The sequence below is a fragment of the Protomyctophum parallelum genome (assembly GCF_964188405.1).
Source record: "Protomyctophum parallelum genome assembly, chromosome: 16".
NCBI lineage: Eukaryota > Metazoa > Chordata > Actinopteri > Myctophiformes > Myctophidae > Protomyctophum > Protomyctophum parallelum.
In genome coordinates this window covers 29495921-29523024 of record NC_139711.1, presented here as the reverse complement: position 1 = coordinate 29523024, position 27104 = coordinate 29495921, and the positions used below count along the sequence as shown (strand labels likewise).

At 42.7% G+C, this 27104-nt stretch overlaps 3 protein-coding genes across 3 annotated transcripts in view; all 3 read left to right on the top strand.

Annotated features, from left to right (window-relative positions):
• LOC310873709 (protein strawberry notch homolog 2-like) overlaps positions 1–3531 on the top strand; it is a gene marked incomplete at both ends in the record, with an annotated part of 42995 nt that extends 39464 nt beyond the window's left edge. The window contains one exon of the mRNA XM_083786258.1: positions 3526–3531. Within this exon, the coding sequence (XP_083642384.1) occupies positions 3526–3531 (6 nt within the window). The remainder of the gene's footprint in view (positions 1–3525) is intronic.
• On the top strand, positions 1138–20276 carry LOC310873361 (ETS-related transcription factor Elf-2-like). The gene is made up of 9 exons (XM_083785729.1): positions 1138–1437; positions 3526–3609; positions 4753–4987; positions 7296–7403; positions 10576–10692; positions 12175–12258; positions 13239–13431; positions 17855–18082; positions 18605–20276. The coding sequence occupies exons 2-9, from the start codon at positions 3535–3537 to the stop codon at positions 19326–19328; spliced, it is 1764 nt and encodes a 587-aa protein (XP_083641855.1). The 5' UTR covers positions 1138–1437; positions 3526–3534; the 3' UTR covers positions 19329–20276.
• A 4063-nt stretch (positions 20277–24339) lies between these two features.
• On the top strand, positions 24340–25988 carry LOC310873708 (distal membrane-arm assembly complex protein 2-like; the record flags this gene model as incomplete). Its single annotated transcript, XM_083786257.1, has 3 exons — positions 24340–24515; positions 24641–24994; positions 25916–25988. The coding sequence occupies 3 exons, from the start codon at positions 24340–24342 to the stop codon at positions 25986–25988; spliced, it is 603 nt and encodes a 200-aa protein (XP_083642383.1).
• Between the last annotated feature and the right edge of the window lie 1116 nt (positions 25989–27104).

Sequence of the window (27104 nt, the reverse complement as noted above, 5' to 3'; positions counted from 1 at the left end):
TTTGCAGAATCCCTCCTGCTCCTGCAATTTCTCTGTGCATTGTGTATGTATTATTCCTTTATTTAAAGCCACTCCGTTTGCTTTGTTTTAATGTTTGTACTGATAGGCTGACAGGCTGCACAACCATGCCATGCCACTTTATATCACAGCTCTCAGACGGACGGACGCACGCACACACACACACTCGCGCACACACACACACACACACACACACACACACACACACACACACACACACACACACACACACACACACACACACACACACACACACCCAAAAGCTGGACATAGGAGGGTATTGCCCCTCCAAAACCCAACACAAATAAAAATCACACCTGTGTGATGTAAATAAGTTTTTGAGGGCCTTCAGGTGTAATGTTTGTTTTTTGTTCAATGTTGTTTTAAAAACGCCATTGTTTTGTCCCTAATACAAACATTAAATCCCATTAACAATAAAGAGCATTTAATGTTTGTTTTACATCATCACAACATTACCTAATCATAGCAACATGAGTTAGACTTTAATATTAGTTATTGTAAGATGATAATAGTGCACTTCACATGGGTGTGATTTTTAATGTAATGGGTCCCGGGACCCAGGGGTGGTCTTTTAGATGGGTGCCAGAGACATTTTATGAGTCCTACTTCAACAATGTTAGAGTACTGAGTACAGTATTGCATCCCAGGACCGCCGGAGGGTGACATGATTGCCTTATGATCATACATCATCTCATTCCAGAGATTTGCGTCCCCACTGTTTGTCTCAATGTTTGTATTTACACAAACACTCAAAACCATTGATTGTAGATGGCATTCAATGTTTGTGTTAGGAGGACAATGTCAATGTTTGTGTTAACCCTCAAAGCTGGAGATAGGGGGGAAATCAGACCTGTCTGAGTCAGTGGTGCAACAGCGCCCCCTGTTGGTACCCTAAACATACGGACATTGCTGGTTATAGGAGTGGTTGCACCACTCAAAAATAACAAAATACAAAGCAAAAACTATCAATAAGACATTGATATTTCATCATATTTGTTTGTCAATGCCAAATTCCCAAATGTTGCCGCTCGTTTGTGTCGGGCGGGGGGAGGGCTGACATGACGTCACGTCATGACGTCATGCTGGAGCGTAGCGGGCTGTGTCTGTGGCGCCGCCGGAAAGCAACGGGACAGCCTGGAAAACAACAAACACTTCAACTACTAGACCTATACCGAAAACACTCACCGTCTGCGCGTGAAAACTTCTTTCGTGTTTACGGTTTTTCCTGGCCTACAAACAAACACCCTGTGTTTACATTCAGGCTTGTTTGCAGACGCGCCGCCGCTGGCCTCGGCTGTGGGCTAACGTTAGTTAGCATCGTTAGCTCTGTGGTGCTAGGCCCCTGCGGCTAACGGGTTAGCCTCACATAGACACCCTACAACAGAAAAACAAAGCAAGGTAAGCGGGGGAGCTACGGCTCATAATAAGGAGCATAAGTGCGATAAGGAGTAGTTAACGTAGCACAAGTTGAAACGAACAAAACGCAGATGGTTTCATGTTCATTCTGCTGTCGTCAGATAGGTCTTATTGCTGTCTGTCAGTTAGCGTGATGCTAGCTGCTGTTCGCTTTCTGCGACGGGATGTGTAAATAAAGTGTATTGAGGTTACTGGGTATAACGGGCGTCCATTAACATTAATACAATGACATTAACGGCAGTTGTGCACAGCTTTAATCAGGCGGGGGTAGCTTATTGGTGCAGGCTGTGAGTTAGCGGGTTGCTAACATGCTAAGTGCCATCTATCCTAAACTGTAGGCTCCGTGCGGATCAGCACGATTGACAGTATGTGATGTGGTTGATTACAATTGTACAAGCATCAGTGTACAATAAATACTAGACATAAACGCGTGTATAAGAGGCTGGTGTGATGAAGTCGTGATTATGCGCAGCCTGATTGTCGTGTTTGTGTTTTCATATATTTGTCATTGTTATGAGCAGAGAAGTGTCATTATCGTCATATAACATGGCGGAGAGTACCTAAGTACATTTCATTTGCTCAAGTAGTGTGATCTTCAGTTCAGTTTCTACTTTCTAGGTGCTTTTACTTTAATTGAGCGTTTTACATGTTGCAATACTTATACTCATACATCTCAGAGGCTGTCCTTTTTGCTCCACTACAGTTTTCTAGCAGCTTTAGTTAACTTATTTCTTAGCGAAATGCAGACTTAGATGATTAATTAATACAAACCATATTAAATGCTCAAGCAGTATTTTATACTTGTGGCTATTTGTAAATTGCTGATCTACAAGCCCACCAAGGCACCAACACCCAATGTGTGCTTGTGTTGTAGATCAGCTATTTTCAAAAACGAAAAATCAAAATATTGGAAACTACATTTACTGTGGCACTTTTAAGTGGACAGGGTGTTTCGATGCCACTAATTTTGTACATGTCTGCAATCTAGGGACACCACTCACAGTGCAGGGGACCTCATAGCCGCAAGTTACAACACCAGAATTTATTTGGTTGAATCTAGAGTTGCAACACCATTGACAACCCATACACCCAAAGCAAACAGGTCCTATCTGATTGTATTAAACAATGTTAGATTCACCAACATTGCAGGTGTATGGAAAGTTAGAATTATCCTCTTTCTTTTTTTTCATCCTATTTCTATTGGCAAAGTGTTTGTTTCCTAATAATCTATCGTAGACATGTTATGAACTACTTAATGTAAAAAAAAAAAGCGCGGGTGATTGTTTTTGAGTGTTTGAGTTTGGAAGCGCTATTTTTCAGTAACGCAACCTCCTGCTGCCTCTGGCCGCAATTTGCAACACTAGATTTTTTATAATGGGATGAATCTAGAGTTGGAAGGAGGTAGGGCCCGCACACCACATGCATCTAGAGTTGGAAATGCAATACCCTCCATTGACAGCCCATTGATCCAAATCAAATTTCCAATCTGTTTGTATTAAACAACTTTAAACTCACCAACATTGCAGCTGTAGGGCAAACTTGACTTATCCTACCTTGAATAGAAAGAAGAGAAGTGCTGCCATGGTCCGTGTGGTTGTGAACTGTAAACAGGTGCTCGTTGGCGAGGGTTCGGTAATGAGAGTGCCTCGGACCCCTTTTTTGCATTCTCTGAAAAGCGTTTGTTATGAGCTACTTTCTGTCAAGAAATTCTGTGCAGGTGATTATTTTTCTAAGTGTTGGAGTTTGGAAGCGCTCGTTGAAGTCACTGAACGGCCCTCCATACTACCCGTTTCGAATTTGCACATAGTGCAGGAGGCAGCAGCACAACCTGTTATTAAAAATGCTTCCAAACTACAGCACTCCAATACCTAATGGGGTGCGCACTGCGCAGTGCGCACGCTTATCCGACACACCAATGGTCCGACATGCAGAAATCACCCGTCACTCCCGACATGCGTTGCTCCGACATGCGTTGCTTCGTGCTTGCGGTTAGGTATCATGAACCCCAAATATATATATTTAATTTTTCACATTCTAATCTGAATGTTGTGTTTGTGTTGTTGTTGACAGGAATGAGTGATGACCTCTGTGGTTGTGTCAGACAGTGGAGGGAACATTGTGGAGTATGTTACAGTGATGGAGGAGCACCAACAGGTAGATGCAACACTCTACATCCCTCTCTGTGTTCTGGTGTTTTCCACCATCTACATACATGTACTATTTATTGTTTAGGCATTTAGCAGATGCTCAAAGCCAAGAGCGACTTACAAAGTTCAAGATCAACAGACATAGATGGTCATGTAAAATAATACAGTGCAAAGAAAATCCTTTAGTGCTTAAAGTATCTATCTAAAATTTTATTTCCTTTAGAGGATAGCCCCTTGAGATGTATCATCTCGTTTTAGAGGGGGTCCTCGGGCACAACACAATGAATATAGTACAATACATTAAACATGTCGACACAGAACAATACACTTGCATCAACAAAACATAGATGCTCTCCAAACCACTCAAACACTACATCAAGACCAGACGCAACTGCACTGAAACACCTAACAAAATGAACTAGGATACCAGGTAAACATGAAACCTAGCATGTCTAAACTTCCCCAGTCAACCTTTTTATATAACTCTTGACCTGCACTGGGAAAGAAAGCTTTATGACGTTTTGCTAGTGTGCCGGTGCTCACCCACCCCTGTGCCAATGTTGGCACCTGTGCCTAGGTTTGCCTACCTTTGGTCTATACAACATCAGCCACAGCGAGTCCTGCATTCACGTTGTCTCTTCTTCTTATTATTAACACTGTTACTTATACCACACATAAGTGCTATATTTGTAGTAATCAGTGTTTCCTGCAGGAAAAGCTTTGCCTATAAATAGGGCAATTAATTTTTACAATTAATTCATAAGTAGATTAATGAATTCACATCAAACTAGGTTTTCAATGTAACAAGGTGCCTCGGTTCATTGCATGCAAAAAAAGAGGCAGCAGACATTGTGGAGAGAAGGCCGCAAACACATTCACGTTGTGCGGGAATGTCCGGCATTATAAGTGCTGAATTAGTTTAGAAAGTAGCAGGATAAAGTTGTATGCGTCCCGTCCTTTCATTTTCACTAGACATGTTTGGCTAGGGGCTAAAGATTTTAAGAGACCACCCCAGGCAAAATAGGTCTGCAGGAGTCCCTGAATCAATTTAAATGTGCTTTTGCTAAAATGCACATAATCACTCTTTGTAAATTAAGGCTCTGACATTGTGATATGTAATGTGTGTTTGTGTGTTGTCAATTGTCATCAGTGTGACAGTGATGAGATTGAGACGGTGATCGTGGAGGCGGGCGACGATGAAGTGGTGCTTCAGGAGGAGGAAGAGGAGGAGGAGGAAGAGTGTCCAGCCGTCATTGTAGAGGAGGTGCCCAGTGCCCAGGTGGAGCAATGCTACGCCGCCCAGGTCCTGGTGTATGATGACGAAACCTACCTGATGCAGGACGTAGGAGACGAACAGGAGGTGGTCACCGAGGTGGTGGAGACCGGTGAGTGTGTTGGGTCTGGTTAACCGTCTGCCCGCCAGGATTAATTAATCTATCTATCGTGCATTGTCAAGGGTTTATCGCGCGCAACCCTTATTTTGAAGAGCCAAATATCCGTAACTGGATGTTACGATGACAAAATGCTGTGTGGTGTCTTGACCGGTTGTTGTTCTCTCAGTCGGTGCTGAAAAAACCCGACAGCACAGCACCTGTCGGGCCGTTGAAAAACCTTGTTTTCACCAGAAACGACATTCATTGCGCCAATTTGGAGATACAGGCCATTGAAAGTAGCACATAGAGTGCAAGTGGATGCGTGCGCATCTTCAAAATGGCTGCGGCCACTGTCCCACTTTGACTGTTATGCTAACGAGCGGCAGCTAACGATTCTAGTTTGGGGTTTCCGACCTGATGACTACAAACCAGTGACTACAACAACATGACGTAATTATCCGCTCCCGACCGGAACACACAGCGATTTCGTAACAGAGACCAGGCTTTCCTCCGAGGTGGAAAGCCTGGTGGTGACGCGAGGTTACCGGCTCACAGGTTGAGAATCACTGCTATAGAGGAAGCTAATGAGGAGGAGGAGGAGCCACAAGGAGCAGGCTGCCACTGTAAACGAGGTAGTGGTGCGCAAAGACCTGCCCGGCAGCACTGTTTAATGCGATTTATTTGTGCGTGTATAAGTATTTTTGTTGACAAAGTTGTAAATGTCAACAGTATGTATATCCAGAACATAAGCAAGCGGCACGCTAGCAGACAATACACTAGTTCTGTCTTTCAATCATTTTATTATTATTAGTTTACCTGATCATCATCTTAATTCAATACACTATAGTTTAAGCTCGTCACACGAAACGTCTTAATTAAATACACTATAGTTTAAGCTCGTCACATGAAACTATACCGTCATATGCATACATCTGCGCTAATTATCAAAACATTAGAAATTAGCCAGTGTATCTGTGCATCAGATTGTGAAAATATAATAATAATAACAATAATAATAAAATGATTGAAAGACAGAACTAGTGTATTGTCTGCTAGCGTGCTGCTATACTGTTGACTTTACAACTTTGTCATGAGTAATGAAATGGCAGTTTTACACACTCTAAACGCGTGAGGAATCACCAGGTTTGAAGGTCTGTCAAGAGGAATCAGGAGGAAAGCAAGGTCCCTTTGTTGATCTTTATTTAACGTGTACAGCCGTCCACGGATGCTGCAAGCACACAGGCCGGTCTCCCAAGCAGGCATAACCATACAAGCACAGAGTTACAGTTTATATGGCAGTTTAGTCCCACCCACAAGGTGGACCCAGAAGTGAATACAATCTCTCTAGATGTAAGGACCATTTGCTTACACACAAAGGAAGAGGGGGGGTGGGGGGACAGGTGAGAAGAGGCTCCAGGACAACAGAGCCACGTGTTAATTTCTGTTGTTCTCACAGCAAGGCTCAGAGCTTCCAAGCTAAGGTTGTCTAGACTATTCAGTGTATTCAAATTACCTTTAGGTGATGGGAAATTCTCTGTCAGTAATTCAACCAAAAAACCGTAACGCACACAAATACTACATTGCATTAAACGGTGCTGCTGGGCGGGTCTTTGTGCAACCGCTCCGGAATTTAGATATAGGCGTTTACAAATGATGTTTTCTTTTTTGTCCACTTATGACATTGTATGTGGTTTAGGCTCTGTGCATAACTGTAGTGCAGAGGGAAGCTGTCAGAACCTTCCCTAAAACATCCGGGACAACCCTCCACACGTCCCAGTCCAAGCATCTTCTCTCTCCTGACTCAAACTGTGGAGCAAACTTACCAATGCAGTTTAAGTTGTAGATTCACTCCCAACTTTTGTTGCCGTAATCTGAAGACTTCTCTCCACCTTCGCCTGTAGCACTTGACCTAGCATTGACGACCATGCTGGTTTATGCAAAGGTTAAATTGTAATTTAGATAGCATGTTAGGTTCACCTGCCTGGTATCCTATACTATAGATATTAAAAAAATAATCAATGTAGACTGTACAGATTATTTTCTTGGTTTATATTGGTTTTTACAAGTCGCTAATAAACCACCTTCAGGCAGTACCACTTGTCAACCAGTAGTTGTCCTTCCAGACCTCAGGATTGAGACCAATTACAACCAACACTTAAACAAGTTACATATAGTGTAGCTTTAATTGAACAAATCAGTGTACACTTACACTACAGTTAACCCAGGATGAATTAAGCCTGAGGACTTCTCTGGTGCATGTACAGTATGTGCTGCAGCTCTTTTCATCTTCTTGGCTCTTGTGTTTTTGTTTTGATGACAGTGGAGATGTCTGGTCATGACTTGGTGTGTTTTAACAAAACCTTTGAGGCAGCAGAGGCTCTCCTGCACATGGAGTCCCCCGGAAGCCTGCATAATGAACGCAACACCGGTACGTCCAATGTTTGTTTGTTGTGCTTTTACGTTACTTTAGTCTGACCTGTTAATAAAGTATTCACTCAACCAATCAAGAAATTGTGAATAAAATGAGAAAGTATGAATTTCCTTCAAAGGATATTGGTCGGAGGTGTATATAACTAAGAAGGCAAAAGTGTAATTGATAGAATAGTCGATATGAAAATAATTTCAGACTGTGCGATTAACTGGACTGAAAGCTGACCAAACCTTTCTAATGGACAGAACAGAGACAGGATTCTGGAATGTGCTCATTGATCCAATTCGGAATATTCTTTTCCCAACGGAGTCGGCCAAATGTTTGACACATTAAAACCGGGGAAGTCTCGTGACATTTTAGATTTTAGCTATATATGGTCTGTCGGGTGGAAACCTCATATGTCCAAAACTGTTACATTTCAGGATTCAAATTCAAAAGGAGCAGATCTTCACGCTCGAAACGTGCAGCTTCATGCCACATTCATAGCTTGTGGATCTGCTACTTTTGATGCTTTTTTCTGACGCTGTAGTATGATCAAGTGGACTAGTAGAGCATTGATTTACGATTAAAAAAAATATATATATATTTATATATATTAGGGATGCACCGAAAGGGAAATTCTTGGCCGAAACCGAATACCGAATATAGGAAACAGTTGGCCGAAAACCGAATAGCCCAATACAGCTTTGTTGTAAAGCTACCTGATTATGGCAAAATACATGATTATGGATTTTCATAATCGATTCATCGTGCGATTATTTAAACAATTAATCGGATTATGGCACCTTTTTGCAATTACCTTTAAAAAAATGCTTCAAGTTATTGTAGGCATGTTGTAACTAACAATAAAGACAATAACAATGAATTCTCCTTCAAAATTAATATTTTACCCCCTTTTTTATACAATTTGATTTCATTGCCATTCCTTGTACTTGTAATGATACTGTAATCTGAAATGTTGACTGTGTATAGCTGACTGTCTTTCTTCCCATTTCTATCTCTGGGACCCCAATCAATGTAAATTTTGAGAGTCCATTTGGTTCCATTTTTGCACTCTGTTACAGACCCTTTAGGGTCCACTTGGTTTACTTCCTAACTATCTATAATGTAGCTGGAACTCCCACTATGATAACCACTGTCCTACACAGTCTGTGTGGGCGCGCACACACACACACACACACACACACACACACACACACACACACACACACATAGCATGCTAGCTGATAGGGGAAACCGTTCTTATTTAGCAGCCATATTAGCATGTTCTCTAAATGGTAAATGGTGCATTTATATAGCGCCTTTATCCAAGGCGCTTTACAGAGATTGTGCATTACATTCACCCATTCACACACACATTCATACACCGATGGCAGCGGAAACCATGCAAGGCACCAACTAGCACATCGGGAGCAATTAGGGGTTCAGTGTCTTGCTCAAGGACACTTCGACAGTAACTCTGGGGGAGCCCGGGTTCGAACTGGCAACCTTACGGTTACCATCCACTGCATCCAGGCACTCTACCCCTGAGCCACCGCCGCTCTAGTAGGCTCTAGTATCACATATTGCCAAAGTTAAACAGCACTGAACAACTGATCATTGTTAAGCAAAACGTTCACAGACGTTCTGCTTCTGCTTTTGCCCTGTGCCCACTTCAATGCGCTGCTGAGATTACACACAGGTGGAACAAATTTGAGGAGCTAACGAGCAAGCTCACTGCTAGTGTTCGTCGTAGCTAGATTCAGACATTGGGGAGCATTTTTTGTCATACGACAAAAGAATAGACAGTGGCGGTGCTCACAAATACCATGTTTTGGGACCTGTTTTGGGCATTTTGCAACCTGTTGATGAGCTCGCCGTTTTCGCGGAGCGCATCGCAGCCACAGCACAGAGCAACTTGACGCTCTGTGTGTGTGTGTGTGTGTGGGGGGGAGACTGAAGTTGGGAGAGAGAGAGGGGTAGATGCGGAGCGTGCTGGTTACGTTCAAGACAATCGCGTGTTGTGTTTATACCGACCCGGTGTTTTGACTATTCAGTGATATATTTTCGGCCTATTTGAGCCGAAACCGAATAGGCCGAAAATACATTTTTAGCCATTTTCGGCCGAATTTTCGGTGCATCCCTAATATATATATATGGAGATAAAACGTTTGTGCCCGACAATATATAGCAACATATAGGTTTATCTGAAAAAAAAATTCGAAGGCATTTGTAGATTCGGCCTTAATGGGTCAATTGGATTCCCCATCAAAAAAGTGAAAACAGGTCGGGAGGGACTGAGCAAGGCGCTGCCTAGCAACGGCCCTTTCCAAGAATGGATTTTAGTGCTCCCGTTTCATATAAATAAACAAGAATTGATGACATAGTCATAATTATCAGCAGCGTTATTATATCTGCATTGTGCTACGAAATGTAAATATCTGTGTATCTGTATTGGTGTGTGTGTGTGTGTGGAAACAACAGGATCTGTCCAGGTAATTAAGAGAGCCTACTACAAAAAACTCTGAGACTGTACAAATGGACTGTTATGGGTCCATTTGGTTGTATTTGTACACTCTCAGGTAGCCCATTCTCCAAACCTTCAAGGTCCATCATATATTGCACCTCACGCACAGCTGTCGGTTGTAGTGTTGACATTGGCTTGGCAGGTGTAAAGAAGTCCCAAAGAGGTTGGCGCAGGGTTCCGCAGACTAGAATCCCATGGTGAAATAACATTGGCGCGCAAAGTTATAAAGACTAGTGGGTTGTTGTTGCAACTTGCTGGCTGCAATGCTATCCCATTGGCTGAGAGGTCGGCTAGATGCAAAAAGTGTTTGGTTGCCTAAGGGTATGACCTTTTAAAAAGACCTTAAGACGCCCCCACACGTACCAGGCACGCTGCGGTTTTATTTGATAAGACGTGTGGAAACGTCCTGGGCATCACGTGTGTATTGTGTATTGTAATTTGTTAAACATTTAATGTTATGTCAAACAGAAAAACTGTATCACACAAACATTTCTCTCTCTGAGGACCCCCTGTTGAAGACTTCTAGTATAGGTTTTCAGTGGTTAAAATGCATTATATAAAATGCTCCTTGAGTCCTTGTTTTCTTTTTTAGAAAAAGCTGATTAAATGTTGTGGCTGTTAGTCCAGTGTAAGATGTGATGATGATGTTGTGTGTGTGTCCAGTGGAAGACGTGATGATGGAGACGGTGGTGGAGGTGTCTACAGAGTGTGGACCTATCGAAGAAGACTCCTTTCCCATTCCCCCTGAATGTGAACCTGCTGCCAAGAAGAAGAGAGCAGGTCAGTGGCCATGTCACCTAGAGCTAAATTCCAATACCGCAACTTTCACACTCGCTCACTCTCCTCGCGTCCTCCACTCGCTCCTCGGCTCCGCCCCCAGCGAGGAGGAGAGGAGGAGGAGAGGATTCTATGCGAGGACAGAGTGGTGGTCGAATTTTCCTCTGGAATCGGAATGTACTACGCTGTCATTTCAAAGCGACGGCACAATCCGCGATCACTAATGACGTGTATCAATTCAATTCAATTCAAAGGGCTTTATTGGCATGGGAAAACATACGTTGCCAAAGCAAAAGTGGTGTCACACAGCTGGATCACTGGAACTCCGAAGTCCGAACAGAGCCGTACAGTGCAGAATAGACAATTCATCATTTTGTACATGTAACCGAGGGTCCGAGGCCAATGTGTATGTATTGCTAACATGTGCAAGGCAAGGCTATATATTCCTGAAATAGTGAATAAGCGCCAGGATGCGCACACGTATAAATCACCCCCTCCTCCGACAGTCAGTCCTCCTCCGCGGTCTTTGCAAATAACGGACACTATAACAGGAATTAGGTATAGTCTCTGACTTACATATTCAGTTCAGTCCACATATAAATAAATAAATTTTTCATTTTTGTCACCGTCATTCATAGCAGTCTGTGCATTCAGGCATGCACAGAGATAAATTAACTATAGCTTTTGAGGTGCGCACAATATAGCCGGCCTAATTTATATATCCTACTTTTATTATGCTTATATCACACAACGCAATAAAGCCAGTGGCTTGTTGTGGTCCTTTCACTTTCACATAAGTAGGCTAGATAGGCTACTTTATCATTCTGAAGCTCTATTCATTCAGCGAAAATGTGTCTCTTCAACAAACAGTTGAACAGTGCGTGCATGTGTGTGTTGGCCGTTAGGTCGGCGACTTCAGCCAGTCAGCCGGCCGGCAGCTAGTGGATGGGGGGGGGGGGTGCACAGTATCGGGTTTCATCAGTGTCTTCTGTGCCACATGTGGAGGAGGCGGACTTATGTCACTGGAGAAGGAAAAAAAACATGTACACGTGATGCGGAAATCCGCTGCGAGGAGACAAAATACCCCACCGAGCCTGCACCTGATGTACACTCGCTCTATGCGGTCTCGGAGAGCTCACTCGGCTCCTCCACTCGACTCTCCTCTCCTCCTCGATGGAGCGCTTTAACAATCGGAACGTTAACCATTTCCGGGTCACGCTGGAATGACCCCGAGTGACCGAGTGGGAGTGAGCGAGTGTCCGAGATTTTGGGTATTGGAATTTAGCTGAAGACTCAAAATATTTCCAAACTTTAGAACCAAATTTGGAACCGAATGACCCACCTAATCTGTTACTCAAATTACTGAGACGGCTAGTTTTTCATTTTGTTGTACACTGATGGTCTACAAATGTAGTGAAAATAGCAGGACTGGAACTCTGCATTTTAGAAAGGGGTACGTGTGTGTGTGTGTGCGTGTGTGTCTAGGTGGACGTAAACCCAAGACACATCAGCCTGCAGCCAATGGATCATTTGAATTGGGGATAAAGAAGAGACCAAGAGAGGGGAAAGGTACATTCGTTGCTCACAATATAATATTTTCCCCCCACAAATGTTAATTTTTATTTATTTCTCCCCCTCACAGTACCTGCATTGACAGTTGACACATAGTTGTGTGATGGTACTTCCATGTTCCATTCACGTCAAACAGGGTGCTGCTGTTGTGCATGTCGGCTCACTGGAAAGACCCTTCTACACCAAATAAATCATAGCCTTAGCATCCCTGCTGTGGACATAAAGCAGGATTTCTCTTACACAAGTGTGGAACATATAGAATTATATGGAAGATTAGATTTTAATAATCTCCAGGTCTGGATAAGTATGAAAATATCAAAAGAAAGGGGTGCATGGAAAAGTATTTGTTTCCAGACTATTGCTCCTTTTAGTTTTTCTAAATGATAAAAAAAAGATCTGAATTTCTAAGAATAAATTAAATATACAACCAGTGTTTTCATGGTGTTTGGAGCAGGCAGCCAGTGTCTACACACACGGTTTACCACCGTGTGTGCAGACAGCCGAACATTCAACTCTACTAATTTGCAAAAGAGGGGCTCAAGTCAATGAAGTATATGGGGTTTAAATGGTTAATTGGCAACCTCACACAACTATTTGTAACATTACCCGGTATGTCTGCTGTGGGAAAAGGTTGCTCCTATTCCCTTATCCATGCACACAGACACACATGTGTTGTCACTGCTGACCCCTACTGGTTGGTCTAATGATACCTGCCAATGAGGAGCTTCACTGTCAAACACCCTGTACCACAAACCTTATGAACAAACAAACTTTAGCTGTTGAAAAATAGCAGATATACAAGCTGCAGTGCTACAATTTTGTATACCTACTGTATGTAATTGTCCGCTGACCCCATCTGATAATATAGAAACATACTAGGTTTTTCAGAAAACTGGGAACTTTGTGAAGACATTTGTAGAATCTGGTCTCAGGTGTCAATGGGTTAAGTTGTTGTGAATGTGTCGTCCTTCCTTCAGGAAACACCACCTACCTTTGGGAGTTCTTGTTGGAGCTGCTCCAGGACAAGAACACGTGTCCACGCTACATCAAGTGGATGCAGAGGGAGAAGGGTATCTTCAAGCTGGTGGACTCCAAGGCTGTGTCCAAACTGTGGGGCAAACACAAGAACAAGCCCGACATGAACTATGAGACCATGGGCCGAGCGCTCAGGTGAGAGCCGCAAGGCAAGGGTTGCTTGCAACTAGGATTGGGAACCTGATACAACATTGAGGAACCAGAGTTTGTGGGGGTCTGTGGGTACAGCGGGGGTTCGCGGCGTGAGGGTCCGTAGGTACATCGGGGGTCGGCACGGGGGTCCGCAGACCAGAATCCCTTGGTTCCATCACATTAGGAGCTGTTTCCGGGACGAGTTTTATCACACTGTCAGAGCTGGTATGTGGACTTCAAGTCTCGTCTGCTATACAATTACAATACTGGTCGTTCTCAAACTTTATTTCAAGGACCATAACTCTGTTGTTGACCCATTTGGTTCCTCTCATAGTTACAGACCTGCAAAGGTTTATAGGCATCGTTAAAGGGAGAAATCAAACCATTACCATAATCGTCTCGCTAATATTTACCGTAAAGCATGGCTCCCGGTCGCTAGGCAACGCTCAGCTCTGTGTGTTTTGCCTCCACAATACTGGGGCCGCTGATCTTTATAGTCATTTCTCTTCTGAAGAAATAGACGATGACGCTAACTGTTTTTGGGCGACCGGAAAAGGCTGAGTATTACAAGAGAAATGGAGTGCTGTCTATGGTGGTGGTAGCCGGCAGAAGTTTTAGTGGCGGTTTATGAGTTGAGACGGAATCGCTAAAGAACTGGATTCGTTAAAATCTTAAAGGAGCCCGACCTTATTTGCAACTATCAATTATCTTTTTGGTAATTCACCCATGGGTGAACCCTTTGTTCACCCATGGTTGTGCCCCTCTTCGTACCCATTGGTTGCTGTTTCGTGGTTGGACAAAAATCCTTTCTCCATCCACTACCATTGAAATAATGTGTTTTTCAGTTGCTTCGTATTGATATTCTGTGCGTTCAATTCTTATTTTAAACTTGGTGTCAGTAAAAAGGAACATCACAGGGGCAGCATGGTGACTGGGCATATCATGTCTGTTCAAATTGGAGTCCTCTTCAAATGTCAAATTCAACATAAAATATAGCTGCAAGCAGCGATAAGGCGGGACCAAGGAGATAGAGAAAGAGAGAGAGACAGAGAGAGAGAAAGACATACAGAGAGTGTGGAGAGAGAGAGAGAGAGAGAGAGAGAGGGTGGAGACAAAGAGAGAGGGTGGAGACAGAGAGAGGACAGAGAGTGTGGAGACAGAGAGAGGACAGAGAGAGGACAGAGAGTGTGGAGACAGAGAGAGGACAGAGAGTGTGGAGACAGTGAGAGGACAGAGTGTGGAGACAGAGAGAGGACAGAGAGTGTGGAGACAGTGAGAGGACAGAGTGTGGAGACAGAGAGAGGACAGAGAGTGTGGAGACAGTGAGAGGACAGAGTGTGGAGACAGTGAGAGGACAGAGTGTGGAGACAGAGAGAGGACAGAGTGTGGAGACAGTGAGAGGACAGAGTGTGGAGACAGTGAGAGGACAGAGTGTGGAGACAGTGAGAGGACAGAGTGTGGAGACAGAGAGAGGACAGAGTGTGGAGTCAGTGAGAGGACAGAGTGTGGAGACAGAGAGAGGACAGAGTGTGGAGACAGTGAGAGGACAGAGTGTGGAGACAGAGAGAGGACAGAGAGTGTGGAGACAGAGAGAGGACAGAGAGTGTGGAGACAGTGAGAGGACAGAGAGAGGACAGAGAGAGTGGAGACAGAGAGAGGACAGAATACACTTATTACACTATTACACTTATTACACTATTACACTACTATTAGACTTATTACACTATTACACTACTATTACACTATTAGACTTATTACACTATTACACTACTATTACACTATTACACTACTATTACACTATTACACTACTATTACACTAATTCACTAATATTACACTATTACACTATTACACTATTACACTAAATACACTTATTACACTATTACACTACTATTACACTATTAGACTTATTACACTATTACACTATTACACTATTAGACTTATTACACTATTACACTACTATTACACTATTACTATTATTACACTTATTACACTATTACACTACTATTACACTATTACACTTATTACACTATTACACTACTATTACACTATTACACTATTACACTTATTACACTATTACACTATTACACTATTAGACTTATTACAATATTACACTATTACACTTATTACACTACTATTACACTTATTACACTACTATTACACTTATTGCACTATTACACTATTAGACTTATTACACTATTACACTACTATTACACTATTACACTATTAGACTTTTAACAATATTACACTATTACACTTATGTTACACTATTACACTACTATTACACTAATAGTACACTATTACAAATTTAGACTTATTACACTATTACACTACTATTACACTAATTACACTATTACACTTATTACACTATTACACTACTATTACACTTATTACACTTATTACACTTATAACACTATTACAAATGTAGACGTAATACACAATTTCACTATTAAACTATTGCACTACTTTTACACTTATTACACTATTACACTATTACACTAAATACACTTATTACACTATTAGACTTATTACTCTATTACAGTTACTAGTATCTCTATTAGAGAGAGAGATAGATATAGAGATAGATATAGAGATAGCGAGAGAGAGAGAGAGAGAGCAATATGCACAAATAAGAATGTCGCTAACCGGATTTGAACCAGTGACCTTGTGGTCCATAGGTGAGAGCTCTACCGACTGAGCTAAGCAGACTCTGTCAGTTGACTCATTCTATACAGTAACATGCAGTATAGGTATTAGCTCTGCCAACCGTATTTGGAAGACGTATTGGTTGCATGAGAGGTTTCACAAGACAACATTTTATTATTGGGTCATAAAAACTTCATTTTTTCACTTAAAAGAAATCTGTTACGATTTTTTGTTCGTATAAGTCCAAAGTTCAAGTGTAGACGTTTTTGTGCATTTTGATCAAAGATTCTGGGAGAAGATACATTTTAACTGTTTTTCATATATTTCAAATTAGTGGGTAATCTAAAGGTCAGAGGTCAAAAGAATATGGAAGTTGTTCGGCATGAGGAGACACATAAGTGTATCAAAGTGTCATTGCCAACGGTCAAACGGTTCATGAGATATGTACATTCAAAGTTTGCATTTTCAACTTAATTTTCAATTTCAGTGCTATAGCGCCACCATTTGGCCAATGGTCATGGGCTTCACATAGTCACCGTTTGGCATGGCCCTCTACCAGATTACCGAGTTTCACGAAAAGCGACTGCACGGTTCAGTCAGAACAGCTATTTTTGGCGGAAGAAGGAGAAGGAGAAGAAGAAAAATAAACACAAAAACAATAAGTGACCAAAGTCACTGCGTGTCTTCTTGGTCCCTTAACAAGGCGGAACCAGGGCGGAACAAGGCAGAAAGAGTCTGCTGGTTAGTCAGTCTGGGACCAATGAGAAGTCTGACAAAGGGTGAATTTTTCTATTACGATTGCAGTCCATCAGGGGTAGAGTGGCTGGATTTGAACCGCGAGGTTCCCAGTTCGATCTCAGGCTCCCCCAGAGTTGGCGTCGAAGTGTCCTTGAGAAAGACTGACTCTGAACCCCTAATTGCTCCCGATGTGCAGGTTGATGCCTTGCATGGTTTCTTCCGCCATCGGTGTATGAAGCGATATGTAAAGCGCTTTGGATAAAATCGCTATATAAATGCACCGATTCCCATTTGAATCAATTATTCACCACAGATCCTAGAATAAATGAGGGCAGATATAGAGGTACCTTAAAGCTCCTATACGGACATTTTCGGGGGGAGAAAATGCTTGACATTGACAGACATAATAGTTAAGTTGATCAGAGATGATTTTTCAAGAATTGAAACCACATGAAGGGACATGAAGGGACTTTAAGTATTGTGTGTTTGTGTACGTGTGTGTACTTGTATCACAGTACTTGGTCAAATGTTCCCACAAGTACAGTACATTTTGTAGAATTAGATGGTTTTAAAAGATGTTTTCGGGTTGTAGCTTTCGATTATAAAAACATTCAGGTTTGAATTAGGATTTGTCATTGAGAGGTTAGGGTTAGAGAGGTATGCCTAATTTATCCTTACTTATTTACAGGGTGACACGTGAGCTTTTAGATCTACCATGGAAGGCAGCCAGACAAATCTGTCACAGCTAAAAACAAATAGCCCTGGGCAGATTCTCCCCTTTCGCTCACCCCAGAGGTGTGGGTGACCAATAGTCCACTATTCAAAGTATGAAATGTTTTAAATTCTTTATTTAGGAATACCCCATTGAGATACAGTATCTCGTTTTCGAGAGGGTCCTAGAAGTTTCAGACTAATATCTACGCAGTGGTATTTTTTGCTTTAGGCTTAATTAAAAAAAATGTCATTCATAACAGCACCATCCTAAAATGTTTGTCCTCAGAAGTATGGTAATACAAACGTGTGCTTGTGTGTGTGTGCGCGCAGGTATTACTATCAGCGGGGCATCCTGGCCAAAGTGGAGGGGCAGCGACTGGCCTACCAGTTCAAAGAAATGCCCAAGAACATCCGCATCATTGACGAGGACGACGAGGTGGAGGCGGACATGGAGGAGGGTGACGGGCCGTCAGACCATCAGCAGCATGTTGCCATGGCCCCCCAGCCTCAGCAGACCAGCTACGTCACTGTCATCCCATCCAACGCCGGTGGCACCAGGTGCATCTCCAACACCCTCACTTCATTCAGCTGTAGAGCAGTGGTTCTCCACCTTTTCTGTGTTGCTATACATCACATGTACCATATGAGCGGCTTTATGCAGCCTGCCGTGTTTTTACCCTGCTGTAATATTTTTAAACCTGAACTGGAAAACAAACTATGAAATTAGCCTATGGTTTTATCCCACTTTCAGGGGTTAAAGCAATATTGCTGTGTAACATTGATGTTAAGCCCAAACTATACCAATGGGTCGAGACGCAACAAAACGGTTTTAGCATTCATCCCATCTGTGTTATATGTCGACATGTTGCACGTTGACCCAAGTGATTAATTACATTGGCTCAATGCAATGGTTGCTTGCAACTACATGCGTCTACATACTTGCAACCGCTTGGTTGCAGGGAGCAACCCATTGGTGTGGTTTGGGCTTTAGACGTATCTAAATGTTTTGTTACTGAGAGAGCCTGAATGAAATGGTTGAATTGGACGCCAGCGAGCTCAATGTGATGATTTGTGTTGCAGGACCATCCGTGCCATGCCCATGGTCATGACCAACTCTCTGGGTCAGGTGACTTTAAACTCATCTCCCATTTTCACCACCACCTCGGGCGTTCCCGTCTCGATGTCCAGTGGCACCTCCAGTGGCAACCCGCCCAAGCTGGTGATCCAGGCGATGCCCACCATGCTACCGCATGGCTCCAAGATGGGCGACAAGATCACCATCATCACCATCCCGGCCAACCAGCTGGCCTCGCTAATGGCGTCCAACCCCGCCCAGCTAACCCAACTCATCCAGGCCAAAGCCCTCTCCGCGCAGGTTGCGCAGGCCAGCGCCAAACCTGCCGGGGCCACGTTCCAGGTTCCAGTGGGCAGGATAGCCCACCAGCTAATCCTGGCCAAACCGGCGGCTGTGGCTCAGGCACTGCCGCAGCTCTCTGTCCAGGTAGCTGGGGGCCAGCTCCAGCCCACTCCGTCCCCAGCCAAACCGGCCGCACCGGCCTCTGTAGCCCCCGCTGCAGACCCCGATCCGACCCCCCAGGCTCCCTCCACCTCCAGCAGTAGCGCCACGGTGACGCAATCAGAGCCAGGGACGATAGCCCCCAGCCCAGCAGCGCCCAGCTCCCCAAAACCACAGCCCCAGGTCAAAGCAGAGGACTCCAAGGACCCCCCCCAATCCACCACAGCAGAGGACTCCAAGGACCCCCAGTCCACCACCTCCCCCAGCACAGATGCCCCGGCGTGTTGAGAGGCCAGCCCTGCTTGGGGACTGTGGGCATTTAGAAACTGCCCCCCCCCATCCCAGCCTATAGGACGACTTGTGTGGGACCTTTTCTTTCTTTAAAAACAAAAGAGGAGCAGAGCTTCTCTGTGATTGGATTGGACGAGCCCTGACGCCGCCCTCGACCTTTGACCGGACGTTTCTCTCTCCAGTGAGAGGCTGTCATTGTGAAACTGTACTGACACATTTCGGTAAAGCCCAATTTATACTTAGGCCAGGTCTGAACGAGCTCACAACAAGTCGCATCCATGGTGAGTTGTGAGCTTGTAAGTCGCCTATTTTCGGAGCGCGACACCATCATGCGTGAACAATAAACGAGGCTTTAGTTGCACGTGCGACACAACGGGCAACCAAGTATAAACCAAGGCTTAACACCTCAAACTGGATAAAAGGGACTGTCTTGTACTTATGTATAAATACACTTTCACAGCTCATGTTACGCAAAAGAGATAGGCGGCCTTAGATTGTAAATTAAGAAATTCCTTCTTTTTGTAATCATGAATGAAATAAAAGCTTGGTAACATTTTGTTGTAACAAAAATTCAAGAAAAAAACAAAACAAAAAACTAACATTTTTATACTCAGCAGGTATCTATCAGTGCAACAGCAGTCTTTAACCATTGCTTTGTTTCCTCCCCTCTGTCTCCAGTATCTCACTCTATGGTTTGTCTAAACGTAAACCTTTCTCTCAAACACTTCACATCGTTGAATTATTTTGTATTTCTTTTTTGCCGTTCATAAAAGGGAGCAAAAGGATGTCTCCATGGAGAAAAGAAAATGAAAAAACTAAAAGAAAAAATAACTAGATAGTGTACTCGACATTTGAAGTATAATATGCTATTTTTCTTGTACTATCAATTCAAAGTGTATTGAAGTAGATTTTACTGAAATATGTATTATAAAAAAGACATGTCAATTGAAAATGTCTGACGTGCTTTTTGTGGTGTAAAGCATAATTATTCTACAGAACAAATTTCATGTAGAGGTGGATTCACCCAAACGCATTGTTTCCTGACATATGACGGGATAAACGAATATTGGCAAGTTTCCAACTTTAGCCTTTACAACCTACGTTAACTATTGATGGGAGATTTATCGGCAAACACATCGGTATCGGCCAATTCTAGTTTTTTGATTAATCGGCATAGTCAGATTAATCAATCTGACTGTTTGTCTTTACAGATAAACAAGCCCAAAGTAACAGCTTGAGCAGATCTACAATCTCACAATATTAAATATAAGGTATTAAAGTTAAATCTGACTTGCCTAAGCCTGCAGTGCAGATACCCTATTTATTTTTCTTCAGAATGGACAAAAGTATTATATTCTTTTTAATTCAGAATGAGATATTGCCCATAATCTCTCATCGGTACATCCCTAACGTCAACCCATACAACTGGGAAAGCATTGCGTATTTTTATTTTATTTTAAAGGTATATTCAGTGATTTCACTCAAAAAACCTTAGGTTTCGTTTTTGGCTGTGGGACCCAGCCTTTCGTCCAATCAGGATAGAGTCAAAAACGAAACCTACGGTTTTTTGACCCCCAGGGGTTAACTGGGGACAGGGAGGAACTCCTTATATGGCCAGCACACACTATAGTAGGGAGGATTATCACAACAAAACAAAAAAATAAGTGATATTTGAATTAAGTGAAATCACTGAATATACCTTTAACGGCTTTAAAAAAAAATAATACTTTTGCTGTTAAAAAATAGCAGATGTACAAGCTCATGATGTGTCACTTCGAGCTGTGCCATGAGCTGCCATTTCAGAGGAAATTGATCATGTAATATTCTGAGAAATGGTCATTCATTTCCAGTACAGAGATGACGGAGGACCGAACAGATCAAGGCCACTAATTGGGTCACATGATCTATTCTGATGGCTCTAGCCAAAACATCGTTGAGCAGAGGAATAGTTTTATTTATCCATTTTCAGCCTGGCATCCCTATTTTGGGCATGACATTATATTGGCAAACATTTGTCAAAAATAGCAGATCACAAAGTGAGTTTGTAGATGGGGTATTTTTTTGCAAGGGCATAAGTATGAAATAGGGCTTATGTGGTTAACGTAAGCTCCTTATAGATTCAGCATACAAGATGTCCCAGCATAACAGCATCTCTGTACTAATGAAAGAGCAGATATTCAAAGAAGATCCACATTGCGTCTGCCATTTATAGATGGCATACAGTATGTCTACTGTAGTGGTAATTCAAGACAAAGGCCTATTCTTTTTTTTTTAAGATATTTTTTTGCGGCTTACGCCTTTTATTGATTTTTGAAGGGACAGACAGTAGGCTGACAGGAAACGGGAGAGAGATGGGGGGATGACATGCAGTAAAGGCCGTGTCGGGTCCGGGAGTCGAACCCGCGGCACACTGCGACTGGATTACCAGTCCGGTGCCCAGACCGTTACGCTACGGCCTGGGCCACAAAGGCCTATTCAGTCATTAAGTTATCTAGTCAACACAATTTCTGAAAATATTACTTATTACTTTATTATAAATATTTCCTTACTTATGGAAATTAATGTGATTATTATGCCATATGACGCCAAGGCTAAAAGGCCCTTTAGGCCCTTTCCACACAAAGCACTAATGTCTCTTGTCGGGTCTTGTATGTCCAAAACTGTCACTTTTAAGGATTCAAATTAGATACATAGGACCCAAATGGACCCTTGTTGGTGTATAAAATGGACATGTATGCACTTGCGTTAAATTAACACTTCTATCGAATAGGGGTCTCAGCCTTAAGGTTTCCAGTTTGTGAGACACCCCCAAAATATTCATATTGAACAATGACCCCCCACTCTGACGAGTACTTGGAATTGTAGTAGTTAAGGCATAACATTTATTTTGACTAATTTCCACAGATAAATGTTGTGAAAATAGGAGATCTACAAGATCTGCATTGTGACCTTGTAGATCAGCTGTTCACAATTTGTGGCTATTTCCTATATTTGAGAATTTGTTGATTACTTTTTATACAATACTGGTCCTTTTCACTATTGTATACTTCGGCCAATCAAACATTGCAGCTATACAAGCTCGATCATGGCGATATCGTGTCACTTTGTGTTGCTTGATCTGCTTTTTGAAAAATCTTCAGCATTTTGTTCAGAACCGACGTATTCCCTGGCCATCATCTATATAGAGTATAGGAAAATATTGTATTTATTGAGGGGAAGTCAAGGCTCTATGACTATGTATACTCTAAAAATGTTTATAAGGTTATTGTAAGGTAAGGATATTGTTTGTAGGCATACTATCATTTAATTATTGTTCTAATGCTTTTGAAACTGCTGTTCATGTACAACAGTAGTAGGCTGCTTATTTATCCACATATTTAAATCTGCATCATTTTTCCTTTTGTTATAATTCAGGACCATCTCTTTCCCAGAGCTATTGCTCTGCTCTTTCCCAGACCTTTCTACCCGATGGGTGTGGTTATATGCCTAAACCCTAAGTTATTACTATAGTCTTCTAGAATGACTGTTGGTCTTCCGTGACCATGATGCACGTAACGGCAGGTTATCCTGAATCTAGTTGATTCTCAGAGGAAGAGACTACCGGTATGTACAGCACCTTTTAATTTTTTTTAAAATATTGTGTAAAATTGTATAATTCAAAAAGTAAAACTTTCATTTATTCTCAATTCATTGTACATAGTGAAGTATTTAAAACATTTTTTTGTTTTAATCTCGATGATTATGGCATACAGCTCATGAAAAAAGAAAATCCCATTTCAAAACATTGGAATATTTCGAGCTGGAAAGGAATATTAACATCTCCATGAAGCTTGTCAACATACTGAAGCACAATGTACTGTAGAAATATGGCTGTGTTGAAACCAGTGTATACTTGACATTTCTTGTTTAAAAAATATATATTTTTAGTGGTCTCGTAAAATATTCTAATATTTTGAAATAGGATTTTATTTTTATTTTCATGAGATGTATGCCATAATTATTATCAAGATTAAAACATTTTTTTTTTAAATACTTCACTTTATGCCCAATGAATTGATCATATGAAAGTTTCACTTTTTGAATTATATTTGGGAAGAAATTTTAAAATTACACAATATTCTAAGTATTTGAAAAGGTGCTGTATGTCCATCATGGGAAGCCATAAGTGACTGATGTGATATGTTAATTTGTCCTGTAGTTACTGTACTTTCTACTGAACGAGATTGTCTCCACTCTCCACAGACACCAAAAGGTGTCAGGATCAGTTTAATAACTGCGTTCAAATCCTCTGCTCAGGGTTTGCTGTTCAGTGTTCAGTTGTCATCACTCATTTATAGCTATTCTGAATGTACCTCCTGTCCTCCTCTGAGTGCTCTCGACTTTCTTTCTGTGTACTGACAACTGCGTTCAAACCTAAACTTCGAGTCGTAGCCAGGTCGTAGCCTACCAGATCTACAAGCTCACACACAACACATCGCTTCTTGATGCGACGCGCTTAGAACTTGTAGATCTGCTCTGGTCGTTCCCTGGGTGCTTCGCGCTTGTGTTCTTAACAGCGGTGCTTGGCACACTGCCTGCCTGTCTGCCTGGCTGACAGCCTGTCACTCAAGACGGTTGTGGGCCTGCCTCTAAGCGCAAAGGCCGCGCCTCCTTGTTCTTTTGCAGCAGGATCCATAATCAAGCGTCGTGCTTGTTCTCCGTGGACTGGCTCACATGACGCACACCCACGTGACCTATTCTTGTCAGCTGACGAACCCAGGGCTTTCTCCCATCTCTATCTATATAAGTTTATACCAACGAACCTATATATTATAATAACAGGCCTAATCCTATATATAGAGATGTCATATTATGACTCACGTGCTTTCCGACAGGACTTTTAGCAAAGCTAGTATCACTTATCATGGTGCTCCCATTGACACGATGCTGCAGGCAGGCATCGGTCCTCCTGGTGTCCAGGCGATGGTGGAGTTCCAGCCCAGTGGCTCCAGCCCCACTGTACTCCAGAATGCTTCTGTTCCTCTCTCAGCGCTTCTATGACATTGACATGCTCCTCAACTGGTCCTCTCGGTGGAAGAACAGTTCACTGAGGAAGAAGAATGCTTACTATGGCTACACTCAGAGACTTTACGGGGCCAACATAGCGACAGCCTACTACATCCTGTGCATGAAGGGAGGATTCAGGTATGTTGGGCAGTCTGAGTGGTTCCGTCCAGGCAGATGGGGCAGACTCAACTGGGACTTTCTAAATCACAGGGAAACACTCATGGAGGAAATAGACATGAGCAAAACGCTTATTAACTACAGAGGGATGGACAACCTGGTGGGGCAGCCGTCATTGCGTACTCTGTCACTGCGGGGCGGGGGTGTCCAGAAGTGGACGACTGGTCGTTGACCAGGCTGCATGAGTTCCAGGAAAGCCTGGAGGAACTGGACGTCTCTCATTGTCCACGCATCAACGTCCGCGGGCTGTCGGCTCTAAGCCATCTTAAACGGTTGCGGCGTCTGGACATATCGTCCCTCCCTGGGCTCAGCAGTCCAGGCCTGATCATCATCTTGCTGGAGGAGATGTTGCCCCACTGTCTGATCACTGCTATGGGGTACGACCTCAGCCTGAGGCCAGAGAGGAGAGATGGTGGAGCAGGGGCAGAGGCTAGCCTGAGGTAGGATAGAGGGAGAGTTGTCTCTACTACTACTACTAGTAGAGGGAATGGATGGGGTTTAAGGAGAGAATCCGGTGCCACACCACGTCGACTGGGGTACGACTCCAGCCTGGGAGAGAGGCAACATGGACATGACATTTTCAGTGTTTTCTCTAGGTTTACTGCTTTGGGGGATGCCTAGAAGAAATGCCATTATAACTTCTTTAGTTATTTGGAACTATACATTTATTATAAATACATTGACAAAAGGCAATAACCTGTAATAGTCAGTGTGTTCAGGTTTCGGTACAGTGTTAGGTGGATCAAGCAGGCTCTCCTTATTCCTCCCACTCTGAATTTTGGGAGATTGATACCAAACCCATGAGAAATCAAGGAGTCCTCAAGAAGATGTGGTTGAAACCAAGGAGATGCCTCCTGCGGAAACAGATTTAATAACTTCTACTGGTACTTTAGTTTTCAGTGTTTACCTGATTACTGGGCCTCACATATTCCATCCATGTCCAATCACTTTTTTCAATGAACTACATAAATAACATGCCTTAAATAAATTAAGCAATGTACGTATGTGGAGCCAGATCACAATTGCTGCTGGATCTGCGTAAAAATGCACAGATGTGTCATCTTTTAACAAACAAACAAACAAACAAACAAAAACAATAACTTGTTTTTCTTTTCTTTTTTTATGTAAAATATATCGTACTTAATAACACACTGGCTGCTTGTAACATACCGCTACGGCAACCCCAGTATATAGAGAGAAATCTGAGTATAAATGCTTGTGTACCTACCTGTTGGCCGAGCCTAAGGGGCCCTAGGTTACATACTCACCCGGTCCCGAACCAAGTACTTTTACTCTGATTACTCACCCAAATGTGTCCGAGTACTTCTACTCAAAAGTACTCTTCTGTGCCCTGTGGATAGAGAAGACTACCTAACATCGTACCTGCCTCCTGGCACCCTCTGGACCCTGGAAAAGAAGAAGAGGAAAGTCTAGTTGGTAGATAGCCTAGACCGGAGTCTCAGGCCCCAACCCTGTACTTACCTTGTGCTCTGACCGCTTGCTAACACCCCTCTCATCCTCTGCAGTGATGTATCCATCCTAGGAGACCGGACTTCAAGAACTGAAATAAATCAAGGGGCGCCACCGTGTGTCTAACCCCTGATACTGCATTCTGAGTCCTGTTTCCCACCCGACCTCCCACAATATATATATATATATATATATATATATATATGTGGGGTTTTTTCAGTATAAAAGTCCAACTCGTCCAATGTCGTCCATGGTGGTATACGACCATAAATGATGGTCCTAAGTAGTCCTTGGCAGAGAAGTAACATGGCTAGTGCATGTTGTAATTAAATCAATTTATTCAACCACACCAATGTCACGCCTACATGTATAACCACTCCTGATGAGAAGTGTGTTGCTGTAATCAAGACTATATGGATAGGCCTATTTGGGGGATCTTGGTCTGAACGGTTTGGGAACCAAATAGGTTGTTCATATTTTGACCCTGTCACTCAGAATAGATGACTTTAACATTGTGTTGTTTTTTTATCATCACTGTCGGGCAGAAACCTCGGGCAGAAAACCTAAAAAAAACCAGCTTGATCATACCTACAGTGTCATACAAAAACAGCAAAAGTAGTAGATCCACAAGCTATGCGCGAAGCGACACGTTTTGAGCTTGAAGATCTGCTACTTTTGCTGTTTTTGAATTGGAATCCATGAGAAGTGACAGTTTTGGACATACAAAACCACCCGACAGAGACGATTATGATTGGTGTCAGGAACTGTCAGCCTACGAAAACTAAATTTCTGCTCAAGCAGGACTTCTTGGAATGTGTTCCTCCAAAGAGCACCTGTTGAGTGAGCCACACTGGATCCATCCACGCAGTGCTTCCTTCTCTTGTTGAAATCGGTGTACGTACGCCTATATCACTGACTACCATGCCTTTTTTCTTCTTCAGTGTGTTGTCTTTTAATAAACAAATATGTTAACTCTGAAAACAGAAATTGTTTTCATATTGAGTAAATCCTGAATTCCTTTTTGAAGTTACGAGTGACTTGTGGTCTTTTGGCCTCTCTGGTGGCTCCAAATTTCTCTGT

What these genes read in the sequence shown, in the direction of transcription:
- LOC310873361 (XM_083785729.1), top strand. Translation starts at nt 3,535, where the DNA reads ATGACCTCTGTGGTTGTGTCAGACAGTGGAGGGAACATTGTGGAGTAT. An exon ending in TGATGGAGGAGCACCAACAG is followed by an intron (nt 3,610 to 4,752) that starts GTAGATGCAACA and finishes AATTGTCATCAG; the next exon opens with TGTGACAGTGATGAGATTGA. An exon ending in ACCATGGGCCGAGCGCTCAG is followed by an intron (nt 13,432 to 17,854) that starts GTGAGAGCCGCA and finishes GTGTGCGCGCAG; the next exon opens with GTATTACTATCAGCGGGGCA.